This window comes from Rhinolophus ferrumequinum, chromosome 18 (assembly GCF_004115265.2).
Source record: "Rhinolophus ferrumequinum isolate MPI-CBG mRhiFer1 chromosome 18, mRhiFer1_v1.p, whole genome shotgun sequence".
Classification (NCBI taxonomy): domain Eukaryota; kingdom Metazoa; phylum Chordata; class Mammalia; order Chiroptera; family Rhinolophidae; genus Rhinolophus; species Rhinolophus ferrumequinum.
Window position 1 is genome coordinate 641,393 of NC_046301.1, and position 23,192 is coordinate 664,584.

At 45.6% G+C, this 23,192-nt stretch overlaps 1 protein-coding gene across 50 annotated transcripts in view; it reads left to right on the top strand.

Annotated features, from left to right (window-relative positions):
- ANK2 (ankyrin 2) overlaps positions 1 to 23,192 on the top strand; it is a 382,806-nt gene that overhangs the window by 333,711 nt on the left and 25,903 nt on the right. For 35 of the 50 annotated variants that reach the window (XM_033133572.1, XM_033133577.1, XM_033133570.1 and 32 more), the window contains 11 exons: positions 3,552 to 3,776; positions 5,195 to 5,293; positions 6,258 to 6,412; positions 8,595 to 8,806; positions 9,060 to 9,264; positions 11,302 to 11,398; positions 13,817 to 14,045; positions 14,763 to 14,888; positions 17,080 to 17,202; positions 19,218 to 19,250; positions 21,013 to 21,034. In XM_033133572.1, the coding sequence (XP_032989463.1) occupies positions 3,552 to 3,776; positions 5,195 to 5,293; positions 6,258 to 6,412; positions 8,595 to 8,806; positions 9,060 to 9,264; positions 11,302 to 11,398; positions 13,817 to 14,045; positions 14,763 to 14,888; positions 17,080 to 17,202; positions 19,218 to 19,250; positions 21,013 to 21,034 (1,526 nt within the window). The remainder of the gene's footprint in view (positions 1 to 3,551; positions 3,777 to 5,194; positions 5,294 to 6,257; positions 6,413 to 8,594; positions 8,807 to 9,059; positions 9,265 to 11,301; positions 11,399 to 13,816; positions 14,046 to 14,762; positions 14,889 to 17,079; positions 17,203 to 19,217; positions 19,251 to 21,012; positions 21,035 to 23,192) is intronic. The other 15 variants (XM_033133607.1, XM_033133608.1, XM_033133600.1 and 12 more) reach the window with 2 other exon arrangements.

Here is a 23,192-nt window from a genome sequence, read left to right on the forward strand (position 1 = left end):
GGCCTCCTGCAGAGCCGCTGTGGCGTGTTAGTCATGGCGCAGAAACAATATGTATTTTTTTGGAGTCAGAGCAGCTTCTCGCCCCAGTAGGAATGCTTCCAGAGCATCTGAAATGGAACATTCCAGTAGCTTTCCCAGCCTCATTAACAGTAAATGACACATCGAGTTTTAACACCAGAAGCCACTCTGGAGTTTATTTAGTCAAAGTCTCATTTTATAGTTGAGAAAACTGAAACCAAAATGTTGTTAAGCGCCTTGCCCAAAGTCACAGCAGTAATTCGAGGCAGACGCAGCTGGGACGGCGATCAGAGAGAGCCCCTGGCGAGGGCCTGGTCCCTGCTTCCCCGCATGTGCTCTGTGACAGCAGGATTCTAGGTCTTATTTAAATAGTAAAGTTCACAAGCTGATAAAAGGCCCATCATCCCATTATATTAAACTGTCAGCAAAGTTCCAGTTCACTGGAGGGAATCGGTATATGCTCATTTCTCCATTATTTTCTAGGTGTCATGTTGCACCATAGTTTTTAAGACATCCAGAATATAGGAAATCATAAGGTGCAGGGAAAGAAAGCGATGGGAACAAGCATTTTTGGATTCCGGATTCTTTACCCACGCAGTTAACCTTCACTGTCCCCGTCAGGGCATGAGGTGCCCCCTTGTTTACAGATGGGGCTTCAGTTAGAAGCTCACCAGCCACAGAACTGGGCGTCACTCACGGCCCCCCCGCCGTCCCCGTCCCCACTCACGGCAGCCTTTTATCTCAGTGCCTTTTATCTCCAGGTGTTTATGGGCATTCTCTTGTCCCATTTTTAATCTCCTGAAAATAGGAGAAAGTCATATTTATTTACTCAACTCCAGTATGTGAATTGATTCCTCTCGTGACTCACACCTTCCAACTTTTCACTTTTTCCTGTGGAACAAAAAAGTGAATGGTTTCTTACAGTCTGCTTTTTGCTTGTGAAAATTATTTCACACATCATAGAAGAATTATCAACTAATTCTACACCTGTCTAAATAGGGACACCTTTGGAAAATCCGACATGGTTAATGAAAATGCTCCAGTGCGTACCCAGTTTTATGCTGTAAACTATTGGGATTAGCTGATTAGCATGTTGACTTTTGCCTAAAAGACTTTTCATCAGCATCGAGATATAACTTCAATCATTATTGATCTCTTATTCCCTCCTATTTGAAGAAAAGACTTCTTGTAGCATACAGTTCTACATATTCACCTTTTTATTAGTTGTTCATTCTGCAGTTACATTATTTGAGTCTTATTTTTGCTATTTTATGAGCTGAAATACCCGAATAGTTTGAATGAGTTCTGGCCAAAGAATTCTATTACCTTCAACTGTGTTTCCCCAAAAGTAAGACCTAACTGGAAAATAAGCCCTAGCATGATTTTTCAGAATGACATCCCCTGAACATAAACCCTAATGAGTCTTTAGGAGCAAGAATTAATTTAAGACCCAGTCTTATTTTCGGGGGAACATAGTACTCTAGCGTAGGCCCTCTCTTTATCAGACATAATTATGTACAACTTCTCACAACTTGTTCTTTTCACTCTTCCATTCATTCACTTAAGAATTATTTATCAACTATCTCCATCCACATTGTGCTAGGGCTGGGGAAACACAGGAAGAAATATGGCCAACAAGGTTGCTGCCATTTTGGCCCCTGTATGGCTCCTGGGTGTGGTTATAACTCATTTTTCAGTCACCAGGGAAGTAAGTGATTCTGAGTCAGCCAAACCCTCATGTGACATCTGGGGCTCAGAACCTACGCATCTTGGCGGCAGCAACAGTGTCTTTCCTCTCTGTGACCTCAGTTCCTAGCAGGGCACCTGGCATTAGTAGGAGGGTGACAAATGTTGCAGGAGGAGTAAATGAGAACAGAGAGGATTTCAAAAGGAACAGTCAATGACAAAAATCAAAGAAAATAGTCAAACACATACTTAAACATTGTTCCAGCCAAGGATGTCACTGCTTCAGAGAGAGAACGCACTGCCAGCAGATCCCCACGTGCTCTCTCTGTGGGAACGTCATATAGGCTGTGAGCTGTCCCTGGGGTGGAGAAGGGCAATGGGATGACAGATGGCATGAGTGACAGGCAGCTCCTCAGTGCCCTCCCGGGTACAGACAGCACTCAGAGAGGTAATATTAAGCGGACACACTATACTATTAAATTCCTGACGAGTTGGAGTCCCTGTCTGGTCACCAGTGGTGAGAGTAATCAAAAAATGGGAAACGTAGAGAAAGTCAGCAATACTGCAATGAGTTTGGAACGGCACTGGTTGAAACTTAAGTAGTTTTTTTCTAGTTTTCATAAAAATCAGCATACACATAGTCAAATAAAAAGAATAAAAAGGAACACAAACCTGTATATTCATCCAGAAGTATTGCAGGTTCTTCAATTCTTTAATACATGTAAAAACACAAACAGAAAAGATTTTTTAAGGATTTATACTTAAAAATGAGTAATACAAAAAGCAGCCAACTTTCATCCTTGTGTCTTGGGAAAGACCAGAGCACCCACTCTCAGTCCCGAGTTGATGGTTCCAGCCCTCGGTTTTGCTCCATACGAAACCTTAGCGGGCTGCCTGCGTGCTGGGTCCAGGCTGCTGGTGCACGTGGGGCAGGGGCGCCTCCTCTCTGGTCCCCGCTGCATGAGCTGCCAGGCCCATGGGGGCATGGGCACCCTCCGCCACCGCAGTATGAACAGCAGGATTTCCCGTTAGGAGCACGATTAGTGAGTTCTGGATTCTGCTGTGAGTGGGTGCTGCGCTCTCCTTTTTTCACTTGTCCGAGATAACAGAAGTGAGTTGTTTCTAGCCCATAACTTACTTAGATTAAACGCCTTGCAGAATTTTAAAGGTTGTCACGATGTATGCCTAGGTGTGGAGACCTGCGGCAGTTTGTGCTGGTGAAGCCATGTGACATCCACACAGATAGGAATCTGTGGCTTTCCTCTTTCTTTTCTCAAAAAAAAAAAAAAAACAACCAGCAAATGCAATGAAAATTGGGAAAGAGTGTAGTGTAATTTGTGGATCTCCTCTGTGCTCTGTCCTTCTATTATTTCAGTGTGTGGGTCTCCCCCCCGCCCATTACTTCACTGTGTGGGTCTTCCCCACCATCCTTCCAGTATTTCAGTGTGTGGATTTTTCTGGACACACATTGAAGGAAGCAGAATCTTTGCATTTATACCAAAAGGAGACTCATTCCGTGGTCTTTATATAATTTCATTCTACTTTCTAAGCCAATTGGATATTTTTTTATTTATAATTTATATTTATTATCAACAGAAATTAGCAGAAATCAGCAAAATCATCTTAGATTAAAGGTACAAATAATATAAAAATTAGAACAACAGCAAAACAGAAATGAAGACGTTGGAATAAACTAAAATAACCTTTAAAGACAAATTTTTGCCATCATACATATAAATGACCGAAGATATTTCGGGAGCAGTGCATTATAAAGAAAATTAACTCAATAGATCTTGTTTACTGCCCAGTATTTCCAAGCCCATCTAATCTTGCGTTTCAACTTTCAGTTTCCTGGTTAGTTTCATGGTGGATGCCCGCGGTGGTGCCATGAGAGGCTGCCGGCACAACGGGCTGCGTATCATAATCCCGCCGCGGAAGTGCACGGCCCCAACGCGGGTCACCTGCCGCCTGGTCAAACGCCACCGCCTGGCGACAATGCCCCCGATGGTGGAAGGGGAAGGCCTGGCCAGCCGCCTGATTGAAGTTGGACCATCTGGTGCTCAGTTCCTTGGGTAAGCGTTTCTCATAAACCTCCCACGTAGCCACCAGTGAGCTTGTGTCCTCTGCCTGACACACTGCGATGGAATGGAAAAAGGTACGTCAGAACATTTTGAAAGAAGATGAGCCGCCAGGAAAGTTTTTAAAAAGCGGAAGTAGCATCTGAATGCTTGACTCCACTTACATGCTTCTTATTTTAAAGCGTTAATGAGTTCAACATTCAGGTTAGTTTATTCTTTCTCTTTGGATGTGATAACAGCAGCTGGACTTCCAGTGTGAATAGCCAATGGCACGTGTTAGTTTTTTCCTCTGAGACTTAAATGGTACAGTCATAGAAGAAATATTACTATTCCAAACATAAAGTCTCATGTGGTTATGAAACAATATGTTCACTCTGGAAAACAGTGTTGCCTTTATAGAGTTTCCACAAATTTTGTCCATGTGATATGTCTCTTCTGTTATCAAAATTGCTACCTTGGGTCTTACACACTCCAATGGCTGTCTTTGTAATCGTAGTTTTCATTAAGATGACGAAATCAAGACTGACTTCCGCCATACTCATTTTAGCAGTTTTGAGCAGAAGCTAGCATTTCTTTTTTCTTCTGTTTATTTGTATGGCTGCTGTTTTATGAAGTGGTATTTCAACATGCCAAGAACTGACAAAAGGATGACGTTTTGGATGGGGAAAGTTTCAAAACAGTTGGAAACAAATCAATTGTATTTAAGTCTTGTCATAGCAAGTCTTTGTGCTCAAAAACAGGGAGAAAATCCTGTTAATCATGAAGTTTTGCTTTGCCGATGTCATGTCGGGGAGAGGATTTCTTGCTTTAGAACTCAGGAAATGTTCTAAAGCCTTGTAATTTGGGGCAAACTAGGACCATGTTGCTCCAAATTACGTTAGCACCTGGAAAGGGCTGTGTCTCTTTCCCAGTTCGAGAGAGCACCTCCCGTCAGGCCAGAGGCATAGCGGAGCCCTTGCCGCTTTGGGCAGCGTCAGGAAGCGCTGCGTGGTCAGAGGAGTTGCCCATCCGTGGTTCCTGTCCCTCCTCCCTCCCTCATGCTCAGGTCATTTAGGCTTTTCAATAATCTTCAGATCTGTGGAGGAATAGCCATGAAAACACCCGGCCTCTGCATGGGGCCAGTTTTCATTGTCTTCCCAGCAGCTTCGTCTTTCCTGTGGAGCACCGTTTTTCTTTGCCAGCTTGTGCCCTGGCGGTCGCCCTCACTGGGGACAGGCCAACCCCACGTGCTCCCTGTCAACGCGCCTCCATTGAGCACTCTGGGTCTGGCTCCTTGCTTTGTGACCAATGGAGGAGGCAGGACCAAACCAGACTGCACCCTGGTGACCAGCGGGTGGCACTGGGGCTCGGTGGAAAACACCCCTGAAGCTCACTTCTGTTCTTTCTTTCACTGCTGCTTTGGATGTGCTCAGTAAGCTGCACCTGCCAACGGCCCCTCCCCCACTTAATGAGGGAGAAAGTCTGGTCAGCCGCATCCTTCAGCTGGGGCCTCCTGGAACCAAATTCCTTGGGTAGGAGTGACTTCAAACCAACCGATGGCTGCTGGCCCCCATCCTCTCCTCCTTCTGCAATATGATTTCTCTTTTTGTCATTGTGCCCATGACATGTCCCTCTCTATGATTTAAATTCTGTATAATCTATCTCTAGTGGACCATTTCTGACCCCTGTGGTATGTGACTTTTGTTTTTGAGTGATGTTTTTATATCTTTTCCCTTAAAGTGCTGTGACCGTCATTTTTGTTTAAAGCATGACATCTGCCTAGTTGTCCTATGTGCTAGTTACGATGTTGTTATGATGAACTTGGAGTCTGTATCAAAGCAACCTGGACTGAAAATGGAAAGCCTCTGGAAGCTTTGAGGGTGAATGCAGCCTGAGTAGGACGCTGCACGCCCTGGCCTGACTGTAACAGGCACTGCACACGGGGCTGACCGCTGAGCGCTCAGGGCCACGCGTGTGCACGCACCTGCTGTGTCCCGAGCGAAGGAAGGATAGGCCAGCGCATGAGTGCATGTCTCTGTAGTCCCCGAGTGGTCAGCTTCCCTGACATCTCCTTTACTGCACATCCAATTGTGCCGCAGATGAGCTGTTTCCCTCCTAAACCATTCTGTCATTTTGCACCTCGTAGAAAGTGTCTTAGGCCATCGGCACACTTCGTAGACATATATGCATGCACATTTCTTTTGGTTAATGTGTCACACTTACGTTTATCAAAGGAGAAGTTCCAGAATGCCACATGCACTCTCAGGGAAACACCACTGGGCTTAAGGTGGCAGCATGTCCCCAAGGACCCGTGCCCCCGAGCTGGACTGCTACTGTGCGACCGTCCGCTGGCCGTGGGCTCGGAGGACGGCCTGCTATGTCCCTGTCCCCAGAAAGAGGAGAATTCCAGGTCACTTTGCAACAGACGGAGGCACGGTGGTTGTCTGCTGCTGGCTGACCGCTGTCCACACTGAGTGTTCTGCCTTACTGTGTCAGGCCTGTGATCGTGGAGATCCCGCATTTTGCTGCCCTTCGAGGGAAGGAGAGGGAGCTGGTGGTCCTGCGCAGTGAGAATGGAGACAGCTGGAAAGAGCACTTCTGCGAGTACACTGAAGACGAGTTGAACGAGATCCTGAATGGCATGGATGAAGGTACTTCCTATCGAGTGTTGAAAGAACTCTGAGGTGGAAGCATGAAAATGATGCATTTCTTTCTTATGGAGTGGTGTGTGTGTGTGTGTGTGCATGTGTCAGTGTGTGTGTCAGTGTGTATGTGTGTGAGTGTGTGTGTGTGTGTGTGTGTGGTGGTATTTTGCCACAGCAAGTATTCTGGATTGTTCCAGTGCTGATGAGTTAGATGACACACTATATTTGTTGTTACATTCAGGAAAATAAAATCCAAATCCTTTAAATAGTAAAGATCTCACCTTAGTAGTGAGGTACAGAACACTTTACAACATCTTGACTATACAATTTTTTCAAACCTAAAACATGGGATAGAACAGATTTGTTGTTTCATAACAAAATGAACGGTTACTGGATAATAACTCCACAATTTTAAAAAATGAAAGCTGAGATGTTTAACACACTGAGAAAAAGTGCTGAGCTTGTTGCAGGAAACTTGCCTAGACCCATAACTAGTGCATCATAGGATAATGTAATTTGTTTTGAACTTTCTGTTGTTAAGGAGACAGGAAAATTAAGTTCACTCAGATTTGTGCATATAGTTGAAGGAGGGTTACCGGGGTCGAATTCACACACACGTACCGACATGGTAGAGTAACTTACGTTTCCTAGGGCCATCTGAGCTCTCCAAATCCCAGGGCGTGCTTGGGCGCAGCCGCAGGTTGAACCATGTGAGTTGGAGGCGAGGGAAGTAGCTCGTGCTCGGACCTCCTTGGGTCCCCTTGCTCACGCCAGGAGACGTGTTCCTCTCTCAGTTACTACACAATAGGCAAGTGCCCAATCTAAGTGCCGAGGGCACGCCGCGTCCTGTACCGGGCCAGACGCTCAGCTGTGTAGCTGTCCCTTCAGGACGACTGGCAGCTGCATGGGGTGTGGTCGTGGGTCGTGGATGGAGCCTGATGGCGGCTGCCTCAGTGTCCTCTCTGCGTCCTCCCAGCTTCTGTGACAATAGAGGCCAGGCTTACCCTACTCAAGGGGCGGATGGGAGAAGACTTGTTTAGGTCAGTCTCTCTGGCGAGAGTGAAAGGATCGGGGCTGTCACTGATGAGGCTGGCTCCACGCCTCGGTCCGTTGCTTCTCCTTCTTGGAACCATTTCTGTTGCGCACGCTGAGGTTTACCTGTCACCAGCCCTGCTGTGAGCATGGGGGTCTTGTCCTTGGATGGGCACCCACTCTTACAACTTTCTGCATAAGTAGAAAGCTTGTTTCAAAACGGAATCCGTTTTGTGTATTTTGGGTTATTATGTGTGGAACACGTTCTTTTCTGGTGTGTGCTGGATGTGCCGGTGCGTTGTCTTCAGTGATGTGTGGTCAGATCCCGGGACTCTGCTTCCTGCCCACCTCTGCTGTGTAGGCAACGAAATGGTCCTGCCTGAGGTGGGGGACTGGAGGTGACGTCTGAAAGTGAGCGGCTTTCCATAATCCCATAACATGCAGAGATCCGCTTAGTTCAACGGGCTACATTTTACTGCAGTTGATTCGTTTTCTTGCCCTACATGTCTGCACTAATGCAATTTATAAAAAGGCCATGATCTCATCCTCCTGATGTTACATGGTATGTTTGGGAAGCTCATGGTTTGGGGGAATATTGAAATTCTGAATTCATAATCGCTGGTTTTTATTTTTAACATCCACAGTGACTGTCTGAGAGACAATCAGTCCCCTGGAGTAAACACACAAACACAATTCTTACCCTTACAAGACACATTCTATTCCTGCACTACGCCCCCTGAGAACTGAAAGGGCCATATTTCTTCTTAAAACCCCAATGAATGGTTTTGAGCTAACTTTGCAATTGGCGAAGAAAAGGCGTGAGCAGTTTCATTCCCTCTCATGAATCAGGAGCAGAGCAGGTGGATTTCACTCTGGTTTTGCCCTGAAGTCCCTCCTGCCCAGGGCGGCCAGGAAAACACTGCACCTCGTGCCAGACGCTTTTCTGTCACTTGCCCTGCAAAGACCTGTCCCCACAAAGAGACCGCAGACAGGTCTCAAAAGGTTGCAGGTTTTTCTGGTGGTGTCAGGGTTGCCTTGCTCTTACATGTTCCTGTTGAAAAAAGCAGTGTGCAGGCAGGGTGACCGCCCTCGGAGCCGGGCGCTGGCCTGGGGCTGTCAGGCCTGCGGCGAGCGCCCGTGCTGTCACTGTCCGCAGTGCTGGACAGCGCCGAGGACCTGGACCGGAAGCGCATCTGCCGCATCGTCACGCGCGACTTCCCTCAGTACTTCGCCGTGGTGTCGCGCGTCAAGCAGGACAGCCACCTGATCGGGCCGGAGGGCGGTGTGCTGAGCAGCACGGTGGTGCCGCAGGTGCAGGCGGTGTTCCCCGAGGGCGCGCTGACCAAGCGTATCCGCGTGGGCCTGCAGGTACGCTGCGTGGGCGCTGAGGGGCGGGCGGGGGTCGGTCAGCGGGCCCCAGGGGCTGTGGCCTGCGGTCAGAGCGCTGCTGGCCAGCAGGGTGCCATGGGCATCCTGGGTCAGTGATGGTTTCCATGAGTGCCTGGTAACAGTGCTGACTCACTTCCACACTGGAAGCCACCAGACTGACTGGTGCACTGAGGGACAAGTTTGACATGAGATGGAGCTATTATGGCTTATTGTCATTCTTTCCTTTGCAAAGGCTCAGCCGATGCACGGTGAGCTGGTAAAGAAGATCCTGGGCAACAAAGCCACCTTCAGCCCAATAGTCACTTTGGAACCTAGAAGAAGAAAATTCCATAAGCCAATCACCATGACCATCCCTGTCCCCAAAGCTGTGAGTGATGTCATACTGAACGGTTTTGGGGGAGACGCACCAACCTTGAGGTTACTGTGCAGTATAACAGGTAAGTCACATGTGAGGATATGAGTAGAACATTCTGAAAGAAGACACTTAGGTCCTCGTAACATTAGATGACCTTTGTCATGAGATGCCAGCAGGGTTCTGTGCCTCAATTCAGGAGAAGCGTCCTAATTAAGGAGGGAGCTGAAGGTGAGATAAAGTGAACTGATAATTACTGATGGATCCTCTGAGACGCATCAGTGCTTTGTCACATACCTCACCAGAGCCCTGTCAGGAAACTCACCCCACTTTACTGAAAAGGAAACCGAGGCTAAGAGAAGGTCCGTGAGACGTGCAGCATTACACCATAAATATTTGCAGAGCTGGGACTCAAAGCCACGCCCATCGTCTCTGAGGCCTCACTGCAGATATCTCATATCTGTGGGAAAATACCGTCTTGAAAAGTTATGCCCAGTACTTCAAACCTAACTCTTCTGTGTCTAGTAATTGGTTATGTTTTTACCCTTGATCTGTTGAAATAACTTGGGAAAAACAAAGTAAAGGTTTTTAATGATTAACTGAATTCTGGTCTCTTCAATTGGAAGTTGTAATGGCTTTCAGACAACCACCAAACTCCTGACACTGCCAGAGCACGGGTTGTCCCTGCCCAGTGCCAAATGGTGAGAGGTGAAAGGTCCGCACAGAATCACCTCACTGGTCACGTCCCCACTTACAGTAGCTGCATGACACCGGTGTGCAGCAATGTTCATTGTCCGTTGTCAGCAGGAATGGTGGCCGTCCCCACTTGTCCAGGTATTGTTGGAATTTCTCCTTCCTGTTGGCAGGCATGTTCACCCTTATTCTAATTCTCCCTTCTTAGTAATGTTTTCTCTACACTTATGATAGCAAACCATTGAGACTTTACCCCCTAAGTTTAATAACATGAAAAATTTGAAATACATGGACGAAAATGAGCTTTGGGGAAACTATTATGCTACGCTTGTGATCGCTTTCCCAGATACTCATTTCTGGCTATTAGCAAGTGTTCATGGGTCTTTCCCATACTTTTAGGCCCATGTGTATAAGATTACCCTTCTATCTCATGTGACATAAAGGCGTGGCGGTGAAACAATATGGAAACTGCCCAGACACGCCTGCCCTTGTCGGTGATCACATGTAGATATGTGGGCCTGGATGCCCTCAGCTTCGTTCTTCTGTCCCTGCGTCTTCAGATGGGTTTGTGCTAAACCTCTTAGATTTAGTTATTGGTTTAGAAATTATGTTGACCTGGGTGTTAGGACGTTTGTGCCGTGCTGTGTTATATAGTTCTGCTAAGACTTTGTATTTGGAGGCTATTAGAATCAGTTTCCATGCCCTTTCTCTAATAATTTCCTTCTTTAAGAAACTTTTTAGAGTCACGATTTTTCTTCATCTCAAACACATATTCCTCCCACAGCGCTCTGTTTTATTCTTATCTATGTCAGCTGGATTTCCCAGTAGGAACGGAAGTTGTCACCAGTCTCCGTGGCGATTTTTCGATGCACAGAGGCCTCCTTGGGCATTCGTCCATTCGTCCGTTCACTGCAGTACTTACATTGATCTTTTAATATTTTCCAAGCAATTTTTTGCCAACTTTCAATTGCAAATTGAGAGAAAATTTTATTTCATGAAACTAATTGCATAAAATAGGAAGTTCAAGAAGAAAAGAATATCTGGATTTTTCATTATTTTAACAAAGCATTCAGCTCTTTGCATGGTCAAAGGCTCTTTTCAAATCATCAACTGTATACAATTTATACTTATCTTCAGAGCCGAGCAATAACAATAAAAGCCTCAGAATGTCAGGCAGAGACTAGAATACCTAATATTCTGAAGCAGTTGTTCAAATAACCTCCCTTCAATTCATTTCCTTGGGAGGTGGTGGCCCGTTTGTTCTCCCTGTTGGTTTTTAGCGTGCAGTTTTCAGTCCTTTTGTTTCCAGTGTGTCATTGTGAGGCGTGGCTGGGTTTCTTCTGGTGAACACAGCCTGTCCCCAGACGGAACTTTATAGCCCAGAGTCTGGACTGCAGCCCAGTTTCTTCCAACAATCCTGTTATTTCAGGTGGAACCACTCCTGCCCAGTGGGAAGATATTACCGGGACTACACCATTAACATTTGTCAACGAATGTGTTTCCTTCACGACCAATGTGTCTGCCAGGTACGTCACATAGCAGAGAAAAGCCCACTGTGACATTGCCTGTCCCCTCCCTCCCCCCACTGTGACATTGCCTGTCCCTCCCCCCTCCATCCCGCACTCCCCCATCCCACCTGTGTCTTTTGTTTGTTTTGCTCCTTACAGTCTTTAAAAGTGAACTTTTTTTGGTTTGGTTTTAAATACGGTCTGGTCTGCATTTATGCTGATATTTTAAACTACACCTACCGGCAAATGTAACTGATGGTACAGGAACCAAGTCCAGCCACGCAGATCAAAACCTAAGGAAAGGAAGTGACTGCAGGACACTGACTCTGGTTTCAGCAGCCACTGCCACTTTGTCCAGTCCCAGTAGTTGTAGGAACAATGAATTTCCTGCCGCCAATAAGGTATCCTCCACTACTTTATCAACAGGGTAACAAAATTCCAGAGCCCATATGGTTTGCGTAAGTGGTTAGAGGTTTCAGTGATGTACATGTCCTGACACTGACTTACTACCCTTTACGTATCACACGTTTAACACACCAGGGCTGTCCAGTGTTATTTCATATGCGCACACTAATTCAATTTATTATGAGTTAGTAATGTATTAATAATAGGTTGCTAGGCACTTTCCCAGTCGTTTAATTTTATTACAACAATTTTGTGACTTAATAAGGCAGGAGGAATCACGTCCATTTCACAGATGGCACAGTGGAAACTGAAAGTGGTTAAAGCTTAGATTCCTGATTGGGGATGGGGACAGAGGAGACGGAAAGGCAGGAGCGGTTCTGTAAGAGGCTGGCCCAGCGTTGGTAGCTGGTGTGGTGCGCACATTGGTTGGCCAGCCAGCAGCAGCGTGTGTGGCAGCCTGCCCTGTCCTTACACGTCTTCACTCTAATGCAAGGAAATGACAAGTGCAGAGTGAGAGTGTCCCCACAGGTGCTGAGCGGATTCAGGAGGTGTGCACACCGTGAAGAGTGACAGAACACAGATGTAGAGCTGAGACGCGGTTGGGGGCTGGGAGAGCACAGTGACCTGTGTGGTCTGTGAGTCGGTGTTGGCTGATGGCACTGTCACGGGGGCCGGGAGGACACAGGAAGTCAGGACTTGCTTTGTTCCTGACTTCATAATTGAACTCCGGGCAACTGGAGAAGCAGTGAACAAGACACAGTGGAGTCAGAATGAGGACGGTAATACTGAGTGACTCCCAAGAGCCAGGAACTATGGACCCTTGAAGGCTTTATGCTAATGAAATAGCCAGACATGAAGGGCAGATCCTGCCCAATTGCACTGATGTGAGGTGCAGGGAACAGACACAGGCACAGGGAGGCTCGGGGAAGGGGAACCGGAAGTTGTTGGTCTAATGGGCCCAGTGCGTCTGTGTGGGATGGCGAGAAGGCTCTGGAAATGTATAGTGATGGTGGCTGCACAGTACAGCTACTTAATGCCCATGAATTGTACACTTTAAGATGGTTAAAAGGGTAAATTTTATGTTACATACATTTTACCAAAAGCCGAGAGAGAGAGCGAGAGAGCACATGCTGTATCAGGAACTTGAAGAAAAGAGGCTAAGAGGACAGGAACTCTCAGGAGTGTTGGAAGATTATGGGAACTGAGCCCAGGAAGGAGAGTGATGATGGGCAGAGAAAGGTTTCAGAGCACGTGGGTGTGGAGTGAGCCTTTGCAAGTGTAGAAATAGCCAGTGGAGACAACGTCCACCTGGGGTCCTGACTCTCGGTGGTGTCAGCCTTCCCAGGGCTGAGCGGAGGGGCGTCGCAAGTGCTGTAAGGTTTAGTGAACGTCACTCCGCTGGATAAAGCGATGCCGGGAAGAAGTTGCCAAGCGACGCACAGACTTAGTGAGGCCGCAAATCAGAAAGTAGGCACAATGCCGGGAATGTCTTTGAGGAATTCTATTCAGCAGCATTTACAAAGTCGGGAGCAAAATGGTTGTTGGACTGACCCAGCCTTAGGGACTGGAGGGTTTTTGAAGAAGAACGAGGAGACGAGAAAAAGCTGGGTAGGTTTCACTGGAAAGAGCTCAGGAAATGAAATGAGGACTAGGAGGGGCCTGAGGGGAGCAGGGCTGCACGTGGTGGGGTCCTTGTCACAGTGTCGGGTATGCCGCTTGTGCCACCGGAACACGCTGGACGCGGATGTCGAGCCCAGGAGGCTGGTACTGGGCAGGTTCCAGGGAGCAGAGCTGCAGACACAGGGTGGACTTGCTGACCTTCCCCGCTGCCCCTCATCCCTCCTCCCTGCCATCCACCACCTACCTCCTCTCCTGGCCTCTCTGCCTCCCCTTTTTCTCATTGTCTCCCTGTCTCATCCCTTCTTTTCACAAGAAGCACTTAATGCCTACTTTGATCATAGTGAAGGAACTGGTTTTGTTTTCGCCTGGTATACTTGGGATTTCAGAGAACCGGCCTTCTTTCATGCATAGGTTCTGGCTGATAGATTGCAGACAAATCCAGGAATCTGTGACCTTTGCATCCCAAGTATATAGAGAGATTATCTGCGTACCATATATGGCCAAGTTCGTCGTGTTTGCCAAGTCACATGACCCCATTGAAGCCAGGTTGCGATGCTTCTGCATGACCGACGACAAAGTGGACAAGACGCTGGAACAACAGGAAAACTTTGCCGAGGTGGCCAGAAGCCGGGATGTGGAGGTACGTAGTCACAGAACATCTTATGGCGACATGTTTACTCCTTTGTCAAAAGAGTATATTTAAATAGTACTCAATAAGCAGAGCCATAACTAAAGACGACCAGTCCACGTAGTGGTCAGGTAGAAGGTGATGGGCCAACGTCAGTCATCCTGGACCCGTCCTGGGGGCTGTTCTTAGGTAAAGGGCAGAAAGGTGGTCTTGGAGAAAATGATGGTTTATGATACAGTACGTACGTGCCTGTAACAGTTCTGGTGTTTTATATTTCCTTGTTGTTCTTAGTAATTTTTCGTAGGAAAGAAAACAGTCATATCCTTTTTGTAAATGTAAAACTGCAATGCCAGGCTTTTCTGCATTCCATTTTCTTATTTCAGAGTTTTTCATCAGTGCGGGCCTCTGGGCACTGCAGTCGAGGACCCTGACTCATTGTGACAGCAAAAATTACCCGATCAGAAATTTAAGTTTAGGTGGTTTTGGTGGGTAGCCTGATGCGGTGTCAGAAATGTGGGCAGCAGCATTAAATGCCACCATGCATTCAAAGGTCCCCATGATGTAAGAAGAGGGGCGCTGGGACATGCTTTGTCACAGACAAGACAAAATGTCAGTGAATTAGAGATTATTGTGTGTCAATTTTAATGTTCCAAGGGGTGCCACCACTTTTTTATGTCAATAAGGAATAATTACAGCTATTATATTTGTATTTTCCCATGTTTTCACCAGGTGTTAGAAGGAAAACCCATCTATGTTGATTGTTTTGGCAATCTGGTGCCATTAACCAAGAGCGGCCAGCATCATATATTCAGTTTTTTTGCCTTCAAAGAAAACAGACTTCCTCTCTTTGTCAAGGTAATATCTACGTGGAATTTGGTCATGCATTTTATTCAAAATCAAGTGAGAGTATGACTTTCTTTAGTAGGAGAGAGTGTTTGCACTTCCGTCATTCAAGTCATTCTTTAAACCACGTCTATAAAATTTTAAAGTCCTAGAAAACCAACCATTTTTATTTTAAGAGATTATCCCAGACAGAGCTGTAGCCTGGATGTATGTTGATACATTCACTCAGCAAACGTTTGTGGAGACTCTACAATGCCTGGGTTTGTTGTGTCTGTTCAGGAACTTTAATCCAAGTCAGGAGATGGCAGTGACATATGCAGGTTTCACTCTGGATTCCAGTTCTAAGGAGGGACCAAAATGTCGGAATGAGAGATTTGTGAAATAAAAGGAAGGAATAAGTCTGTTCTGCTCCATTTCTCTAGCCACTTGTTTTTCCCATTTCTCACAACATATTTCACGCATCTGAAGGTCGTCGCAGTGCCCGTCCTCGCGGGACAGGAACGGGTCCGTCAGCCGTTTCCTGTCCTGCTTCTCACGACCGGTTCCCCAATAGGCCGTTGTCAGTGACTCCTCACTATCTTACCCCAAGCATGTGTCTGGAAACCTCTTCTCATTGTTTTAGGTCTGGGTTTTCCAAGACTTCTCCTGGTTGATTGTTTTGCCTTAAAGATAGGTTCTTGCAGAGTGCAGTGAGCAGTAACCACCAACAGGCGATGGATCTGTTTAACACACGCAGCTGTGTAACTGAGCTGATATCTGATACCTTGATGTGCAAAAGTCATTCTGCACACAACCCAACACGAAAGGACTTCAGTAGACTTTTCTCTAATAAAGGTATACAAGTGCCAATATGGACATGGAAAGACGCTCAGCAGCTTTGGGAAATTCAGATTGAAACCACAGTGAGGTACCACTTCCTCCCATTAGGATGGCTGTCCTCAAAAAGACAAAAACCAGACACTAACCAGTTTTGGTGAGAACGTGGAGAAATCGGGGCCCTGATGCTTGGCTGGTGGGATGTGAGGGGTGCAGCCGCCGAGGGCAACCGTATGCTGAGTCCTCAGAAGTCAGAGACTCAGCACAGGACCCAGCAGGCACACCTCTCAATTGACACCCCAAAGAATTCGAAGCAGGGACGCAAACAGTTACTTTCACACCCATGTTCATAAAAGCATTCTTCACCAAAAGCTGGAACACCCACTGCCAGATGAATGGATAAAGAAAATGTGGTCCATACGTGCAGTGACGTTACTCGGTCTACAGAGGAAGGAGATTCTGACATGCTCCATCACGGATGGACCTCGAGGACATTGTGCTGAGAGAAATAGGCTAATCACAGGAGGATAGATACCGTGTGACTCTGTGTGAGGCACTGGAGGAGGCAGGTGTGAAGCCAGAAGGTGGAATCCAGGTCACGCAGGGCCGGAGGAGAGGAGCGACTGGGGTTACTGGGTAGTGGGCAGTTTCTGTCTGGGATGATGGAGAATTCTGCGTAGTAGGATTCTGTGAATGTGCTAAGGCCACTGATGTGTCACTTAAAACTGGGAAGTATGACAATGGAAATGGTACACTTTTGTTATGTGTATTTCACCACAGTTATTTTAAAGCTGAATGATTTTTTTAAAAGTCATTTTAAATGCTCATAGGAAAAGGAAAAAGAAGCAGCCAGAGAATCTTTACTTAGCATTCTGAAATGAATTTTATTTTCCCCCAATTCTTTTGAGTGTCATCTACTAGGTGTGATCAAAACATATGGAGAATGTTTAAATAAAATATTTGTTACAGTAAAAGACACATTGCCATTAATCCCCCTCAAAACACTCCCCCTTGCTTAGAACACACTCATCCCATTGTTCCTGCCACTTTCTGAAGCAGTTCTGGAAGTCCTCTTTCGTGAGTGTCTTTAGTTGCTCTGTCGTGGCTGCCTCCATGTCCTGAATCATTTTGACTTTGGGGAAGAGTCAGGAGTCACATGGTGCCAGATCCGGTGAATAAGGTGGATGAGGACACATGGTAATGTTTTTATTTGACAGAAATTCCTGTACCAGAAGTGATGTGTGACACAGAGCATTGTCATGATGGAGGATGTGTCTTTTACTGTAGTAATTACTTTTATTTAAACATTCACCGTATTGTTTGATCACACCTTGTACTTAGAAGAAATAGTGGCCTCATGAGTGAAGCACGGATAACTTTTTTCAAGGTCCGGGACACGACCCAGGAGCCATGCGGACGCCTGTCATTTATGAAAGAGCCCAAATCCACAAGAGGCCTGGTGCATCAAGCGATTTGCAACTTAAACATCACCCTGCCCATTTACATAAAGGTACCGTGGGGTCTGCCACGCTGTGCTTCTGGCAGGGGGGGCATTTCATCTTCAGGTCATTTAAATACAAGAGCAGAGACACTGAATGCAGGCACATGTGCCAGTCATTTCTGGTTCCCTGTCAAATGCGTGATTTTCCACCGAAGTGAGGAATATAGCAGCGCTATGTTATATTATGTATATATTATGTATATACACATAATATATATATATAAGGAACATACCGTATTTTGCCTTAAATTCACTTTGATGGAAAAATTTCTATAAATGCATACTGGATATGAAAGAGAGAAAACTTGATTTTAAGATTTAACTTTTTGGACTAATTTTTAAAGATCAAATAACTGGCTTTGTCTTTATTATTGTCTTTATGTGTCCTTCTGGGACCATATTGGTACTTTTGGTACCAAAATCCTGAGTCCATTAGCTTCTGGTTCCTACCAGCTCACAGGTGGGTTCTAATTGTTATGTTCAAAGCAACCTCATGGTATTTTAAATTGTTGCAAAACAATTACCTGTTCATTGTATAACCTATAATATTTTTGGAGTATCAAATTAATTTTTCAACTATTTTAACATGATTTAGTATAAACTACTCCCAGGCTACTAGGAGCACATTCAAAACATGGTTTACATGGAAAAATTATTTAGTTCCTAACACAGAGCCTACGGCATTGCTTTCTATGCAAACTGCTCCCCACTGCAGAGTTACTCTGTGGGTACTCCTGATTATACAGAAATACTCTTGGTTACTCTGATCAAATCAAAGAAGACCACTGAATGATTAAATGTTGGGGATAACGTTTTTTTAAAAAAAAATTGTGACCAGTGTCCCTTTCTGATGGGAGCTTTCACCCCGAAGGTTACGGCCGCTTCTCCGTGTGTGCTGGGGGTTGGGGAGGGGCTGAGTAGTGAGTGGCAGGAGGACTGAAATATATTCAAAATCCTCAATCCAGAGTCCACACAGCAAAACACTTCCTATACCTCTTTTTACCCACCAGTCTGTTTTTATTAATGTGTTACTCTTGCTCATGGAGATCAAGCAGAGAAAAAAACTCAGAGCATCTTTTTAACATCGTAAATTTCCTACTGAATGATAGAAATAAAATGAAATAGTATCTGTGTAGGAAGGTGAATGGGCTCTGTCTTATTTCAGAGAGCCTTCAGAGCGCTGTAAAGAAAGCATTCACTTAATTTTTACGTTGTATTTCTAAGTCAGGAACGGCTAGAGAGTTATTAATGCTGTGATGGCCCCGGACAACTTGGCATCTGGTACTCAAAGCAAAAAGAAAAAGATGCTGGACATTGTACACTTCAGATACACTCTAGAATTTAACGGCTCTTTGTGATAATACAACTCCTAAATGTTGCTTGTGTGTTGAGACTATTCACCGTGTTTATTTGTGGCTTCTACTGTGTTTCCCTGAAAATAAAAGCAGGTCTTATACCGCATTGCCACAAAAATAAGACTGGGTCTTATATTAATTTTTGCTCCAAAAGACGCATTAGGGCATATTTTCAGGGGATGTCTTATTTTTTCATGTACAACCATCTACGTTTATTCAAATACAGTCATGTAATCTTCTTCTGGAATATCGTCATAACGTACTAAATGCGTCCTTCTGGCTGACGATCTTAACTGGGGCTTATTTTCGAGGCAGGTCTTATTTTCGGGGAAATACGGTAGCATTTTCAGCCAAATGCAATGTCTGGGATCTTGTCATCACCACTCCTGCAGGCATGTGCCATCCAATCCATCAGGCTGCTGGTGACTGAGCATCTGAAATTAGTATATTTATAATCGGGGTTCTTTTGTCTCCTGAGTCGACGGCTTTTGCACCTAAACCAGTCCTCTTTAATGTCTGTACCGTGTCCGGGGAACTGTTAGTGAGAAACACGAGCGCACCTGACTGCGCTTGCCTTTGATGCGTGTGGGCAGGGTGTTTAATCTCGTCTTCTAAACACTGTCTGCTCTTCCCGCTCTTTCCCATCCTGCATGGCACTTGGGCGGCCAGGAGTCAGAGTCAGATCAAGAACAGGAGGAAGAGGTAATTGTGTGGCCTTGTCGCTTGTTCGTGCTATGTCACAGGTGGCCCTGTGTTCTTAGAAGGCTTGTTCTTGTGACTAACCTCTCTGAGCCTCGTTTTCCCATCTTGTGGACTGACTTCAGAGAACAGTGCAGTTTCGCTCTAAATTGTAATCCGGACTCTGCAATAGTAGGTATTTCTCTACCAAATACTGTAGACTCAGCCATTCCCTCCGTGGGTCTCAAAGGCTGGTCTAGAGATGCCGGGAGGTCAGCACTGTTCCCTTCACAGAACTGAGATAGTATTCACCTTCTAACTCGCACATCCTCATGAGCCACAGAGGCGTTTTGGCCGAGGGCATCGTCACTTGGATGATCCGGAATGTGTGTGTGTATACTTGGCCTCCAGCATTGCCTGTGCTTTCATTTGTAATACAGATATTTATTGATATATACTAGTCGTAAAAGTTCTCCAGGCTCCTCAGTAATTTTAGGAGTTTAAAGGGGCCTTACGACCAGAAACTTCGAGAACCACTGAGACCCAGAACTGGAAGGGCACACAGTTCATGCTGGGAGGATATCAGCCTTGTAGCGCAGTGCCTGCGGATGTGAGGATGTGTCTCTGGGCGCCCCACGTGCCTTGTCACCTTTGATGTCTCATCACCCTGCAAGGGTGCCTTCTCCACAGATGAAGGAAGCGAGTCTTAGAGAGGTTACCGTGACTACGTAGCCGTGAATTACACCTGCTTCTGTAGTTCAAGCCAGTGTGTGTGTGTGGTCCTTGTAAAGATCTGAAAACGCCCAAACGTTATCGGAGAAACGAGAGAAATCATTGGGAAGTCGTTGCACTTACGGATTAACATACTGCTTCCTATGTCTAAGATAGACAAGTGCAGTTGTTACTAGTTGCACGTAAATGATTTCAAATCTACTAGTTTTACTTTTTAATGTTATTCTGATGGATTTGAAATGCAAAAATATAAAGAAAAATGTAATGCCAGCTTAAAACATAAGGCCTGATCAGTTCAGAAAAGGCCCTGGGTTTCCCTTCTCGCTGCTCCCTGGCTGTGGGGCAGGATGGGGGTGACTATGGACTCACTGTCCTGCCGCATGTCACCATACACACGAGGAGCACATGACAAGACTGAAGTCACTCGCCCCTCACCTGTCCGTCACTCTGTCTCTCATACTCAGTGTCCATGCTGTGCTGGTGACTCGCTCCCCGCAGCAGTTGAAAGTGACGCTTACACACCTTCTTGGCAGAGCAGTCCAGCTGTGAAGCCGACGTAACTGCAGCCACGAGAGCTCTGTCTGCCAGGCTTATGATTTTTCTGTTGAATATTTTCCGGAGCTATTTAGAGCCATGGATGCACTCTGAACTCCTTCCAGGGTTTGTGCTTCTGGCCTATAATTCATAACACTACACTGTAGAACACATCACCACGCTTCTTTTTCTCAACTGAGTAGACACTTACTCAGCCTCCTCTACTCTCTTCCTGCCTCTTCCCTACTAAATACGTATTCTAACATCAAACACACCCTGGAGCATATCTTCCCAGGAATAACGTTAGAAAGGACTTTCCAGCCACAGTCCAGCCGTAGAAAGGAGATTTCTGTTTTGAAAGTTAGGTTAAGAAGCCAGGAGATGATCAGGAAGAACTTCTAGGCGCTCGGGCCTCCCTCCAGCGTGCGCTGTGCCCCGTGTGTGTGAGTTCACTGTGCACGTTGGGCTGGGGGACAAGACACTATTTGTAACCATGCAATTTATGTATGTTTTCTTTCAGATCGATATGACATCAGAAAAAAGTAAGATTTTTAAACAAATTAAGTTTGTGTGAAAGCTGGCTACAACAAAAAGAAGCATGAATAAAGATGCAAGCTAGATGCCTTTACTAACCGCTATGAAAACTATACTTTTATATTCTCATTAATCATTAATATGTGTTTAGAAAAGCAGCTTGGCCAGTTATTAATAAGTTACAAGTGTCTAACGGGTGATCTAATTAGCAGTAAAATGTAGTGACTGTTCACGCAAGCATTCACTTTCTTGTGACATCGGGGTAGCCTGCTGCTGTCCTGCTTGTTTACAAACCCGCCCCCCGTTTTTGTCTCTCTGTTAGCCTATGCCATTGCCATCTCACTTTTTAAAAAACCCTGACCTGACAGTATCGCTTTTTATGTCAACCAGCATTGCCTCGGGGGGGCGAGCTTGTTGTTTTCATAGCCGCACCTACAAAAGGGGTACTGTGTCAGTGGTCATCATCCCGCCGACGCCCCACCTCCCCGACCCCGCACCCCTTACTGTGGCGAAGCGTGACCGACTCCCTCAGGGCCCAGCTGTCATGAACTTGGTGAAAACTTTCCGGAAAAATAAAGAGCTGTGAATTCAAAACTGAAAACTTGTGGGGTTACTGATCACAACAGTATTTTATTATACAGCTAATTTTAAATAATTAATGCAAATCCCAAACATAATTTAGTACAGAGAGAACCTGTTTTCACAGACCTTGAGAGCTGAGAGTTCATTGGAAGTGTGTCCCAGTCAATTAACATTTTAGTTTGTGGGCCTGTTTCTGGTGATTCTGGCTTCCTCTGTGGAAGAACTTGAATTTTTCAGGTTTTTATTTTTTTGTGTTTTGTTTTATGCCCCAAATGATTTAGAAAAAAAAAATTCTACTTTTTAATGTTTATTCATTTTAGGATTTATTTTGATTCACTGAGTTTTGAGGTGGTGCTCCCCAGAGAAGAAAATGTGACCCATGTTAATGTGGTCGCCGGCCTGTGCAGGGATGTGAGGGCGTTTTCCAAAGTCCTGGCTCTGTGTAATTCACTTCTAAGTTACTGAATGCTTCTAATTGAGTCTCTCACCCTCATGTTAAATTATTACTCAGAACTTGAATCTTTGCAATTCTGGATATTTTCATTGGTTTATATTTGAATAAGTCTGATAGAATTATTTTAATATATGTTTATATATGCATATTCACAGAGGATATCTCCACAACAAATACTGACTCTTTCAAGAGAAGGCACTTTTGTTTATTAAAAGCATATGTTGTTATTGCCTTCATTGATTTACTTTCTTTAAAGAGACTTTATCGCTTTCCCATGTTCTTGTTTGGGACTGCTGAGTTTATTTAAATGGCCCCTTTCTTTGCTCCTTGGATACAAGCTCATAAGGATTAACAATTCATCCGTCCATCGCCCAGAAGTTACAACATAGCTGCTGTGTTGCCCTCATTCTGTGGATTCTCCTGAATGAGGCCTAGGTGTTGTGAATGTTTTCAATTTTCAAATATAGACTCAGGTTTGGTTTTCTTCTAGTTTAAAGACACCCTTAGATAGTACCCGTCTAGGTATAGAACGTCGTCCAGAGGGAGTGCTGTTGGAGGGCCTGTTTCTCACGGTCTTTTCCCCAGACCGTGAGTCCGGGTTCGTTCTTGGCCTTGGGTCGGGCGCCCACTGCCACCGCCCTGACTCGTGTGCGCAGACTTGCAGAGACAAAAACGCTTCACCACAGTAACGTTTCGCTTCCACGCCCGTCTGCCCCCCGCTCCTGCCCGAGCGTTTCTCTCCTCATTTCACCCCCCCTTTTGCTTTGCATGGAAATAACTTGGCTTACGTAACTGTGCGTGTGTCCGTGTGACTGTCTCTGACTTGGGTTGCCATGCATCACATTTTCACTTTGGACTCACACATACATTTCATCACTATGGTTTTTGTTTTTCTTTCCTTTATTTCCCTGCGTGGTCTGTCCACTATGTGTCCACACAAGGAGGTCGCTCCAGGGAACGGACCGCGCCTCTTAGCGCCTCTCACGTAGCATGAGACCGTTTGTTTCATTGTGAGGTGTCCGTTTCCCTTAGAGGAAATGCCGGTTTGCAGCCGAGGCAGAGAGATGGCTCACACTCGTTGTATACTGGCAGAAGAAAATGTACTGACATCCAGATTTTTATATGATTAA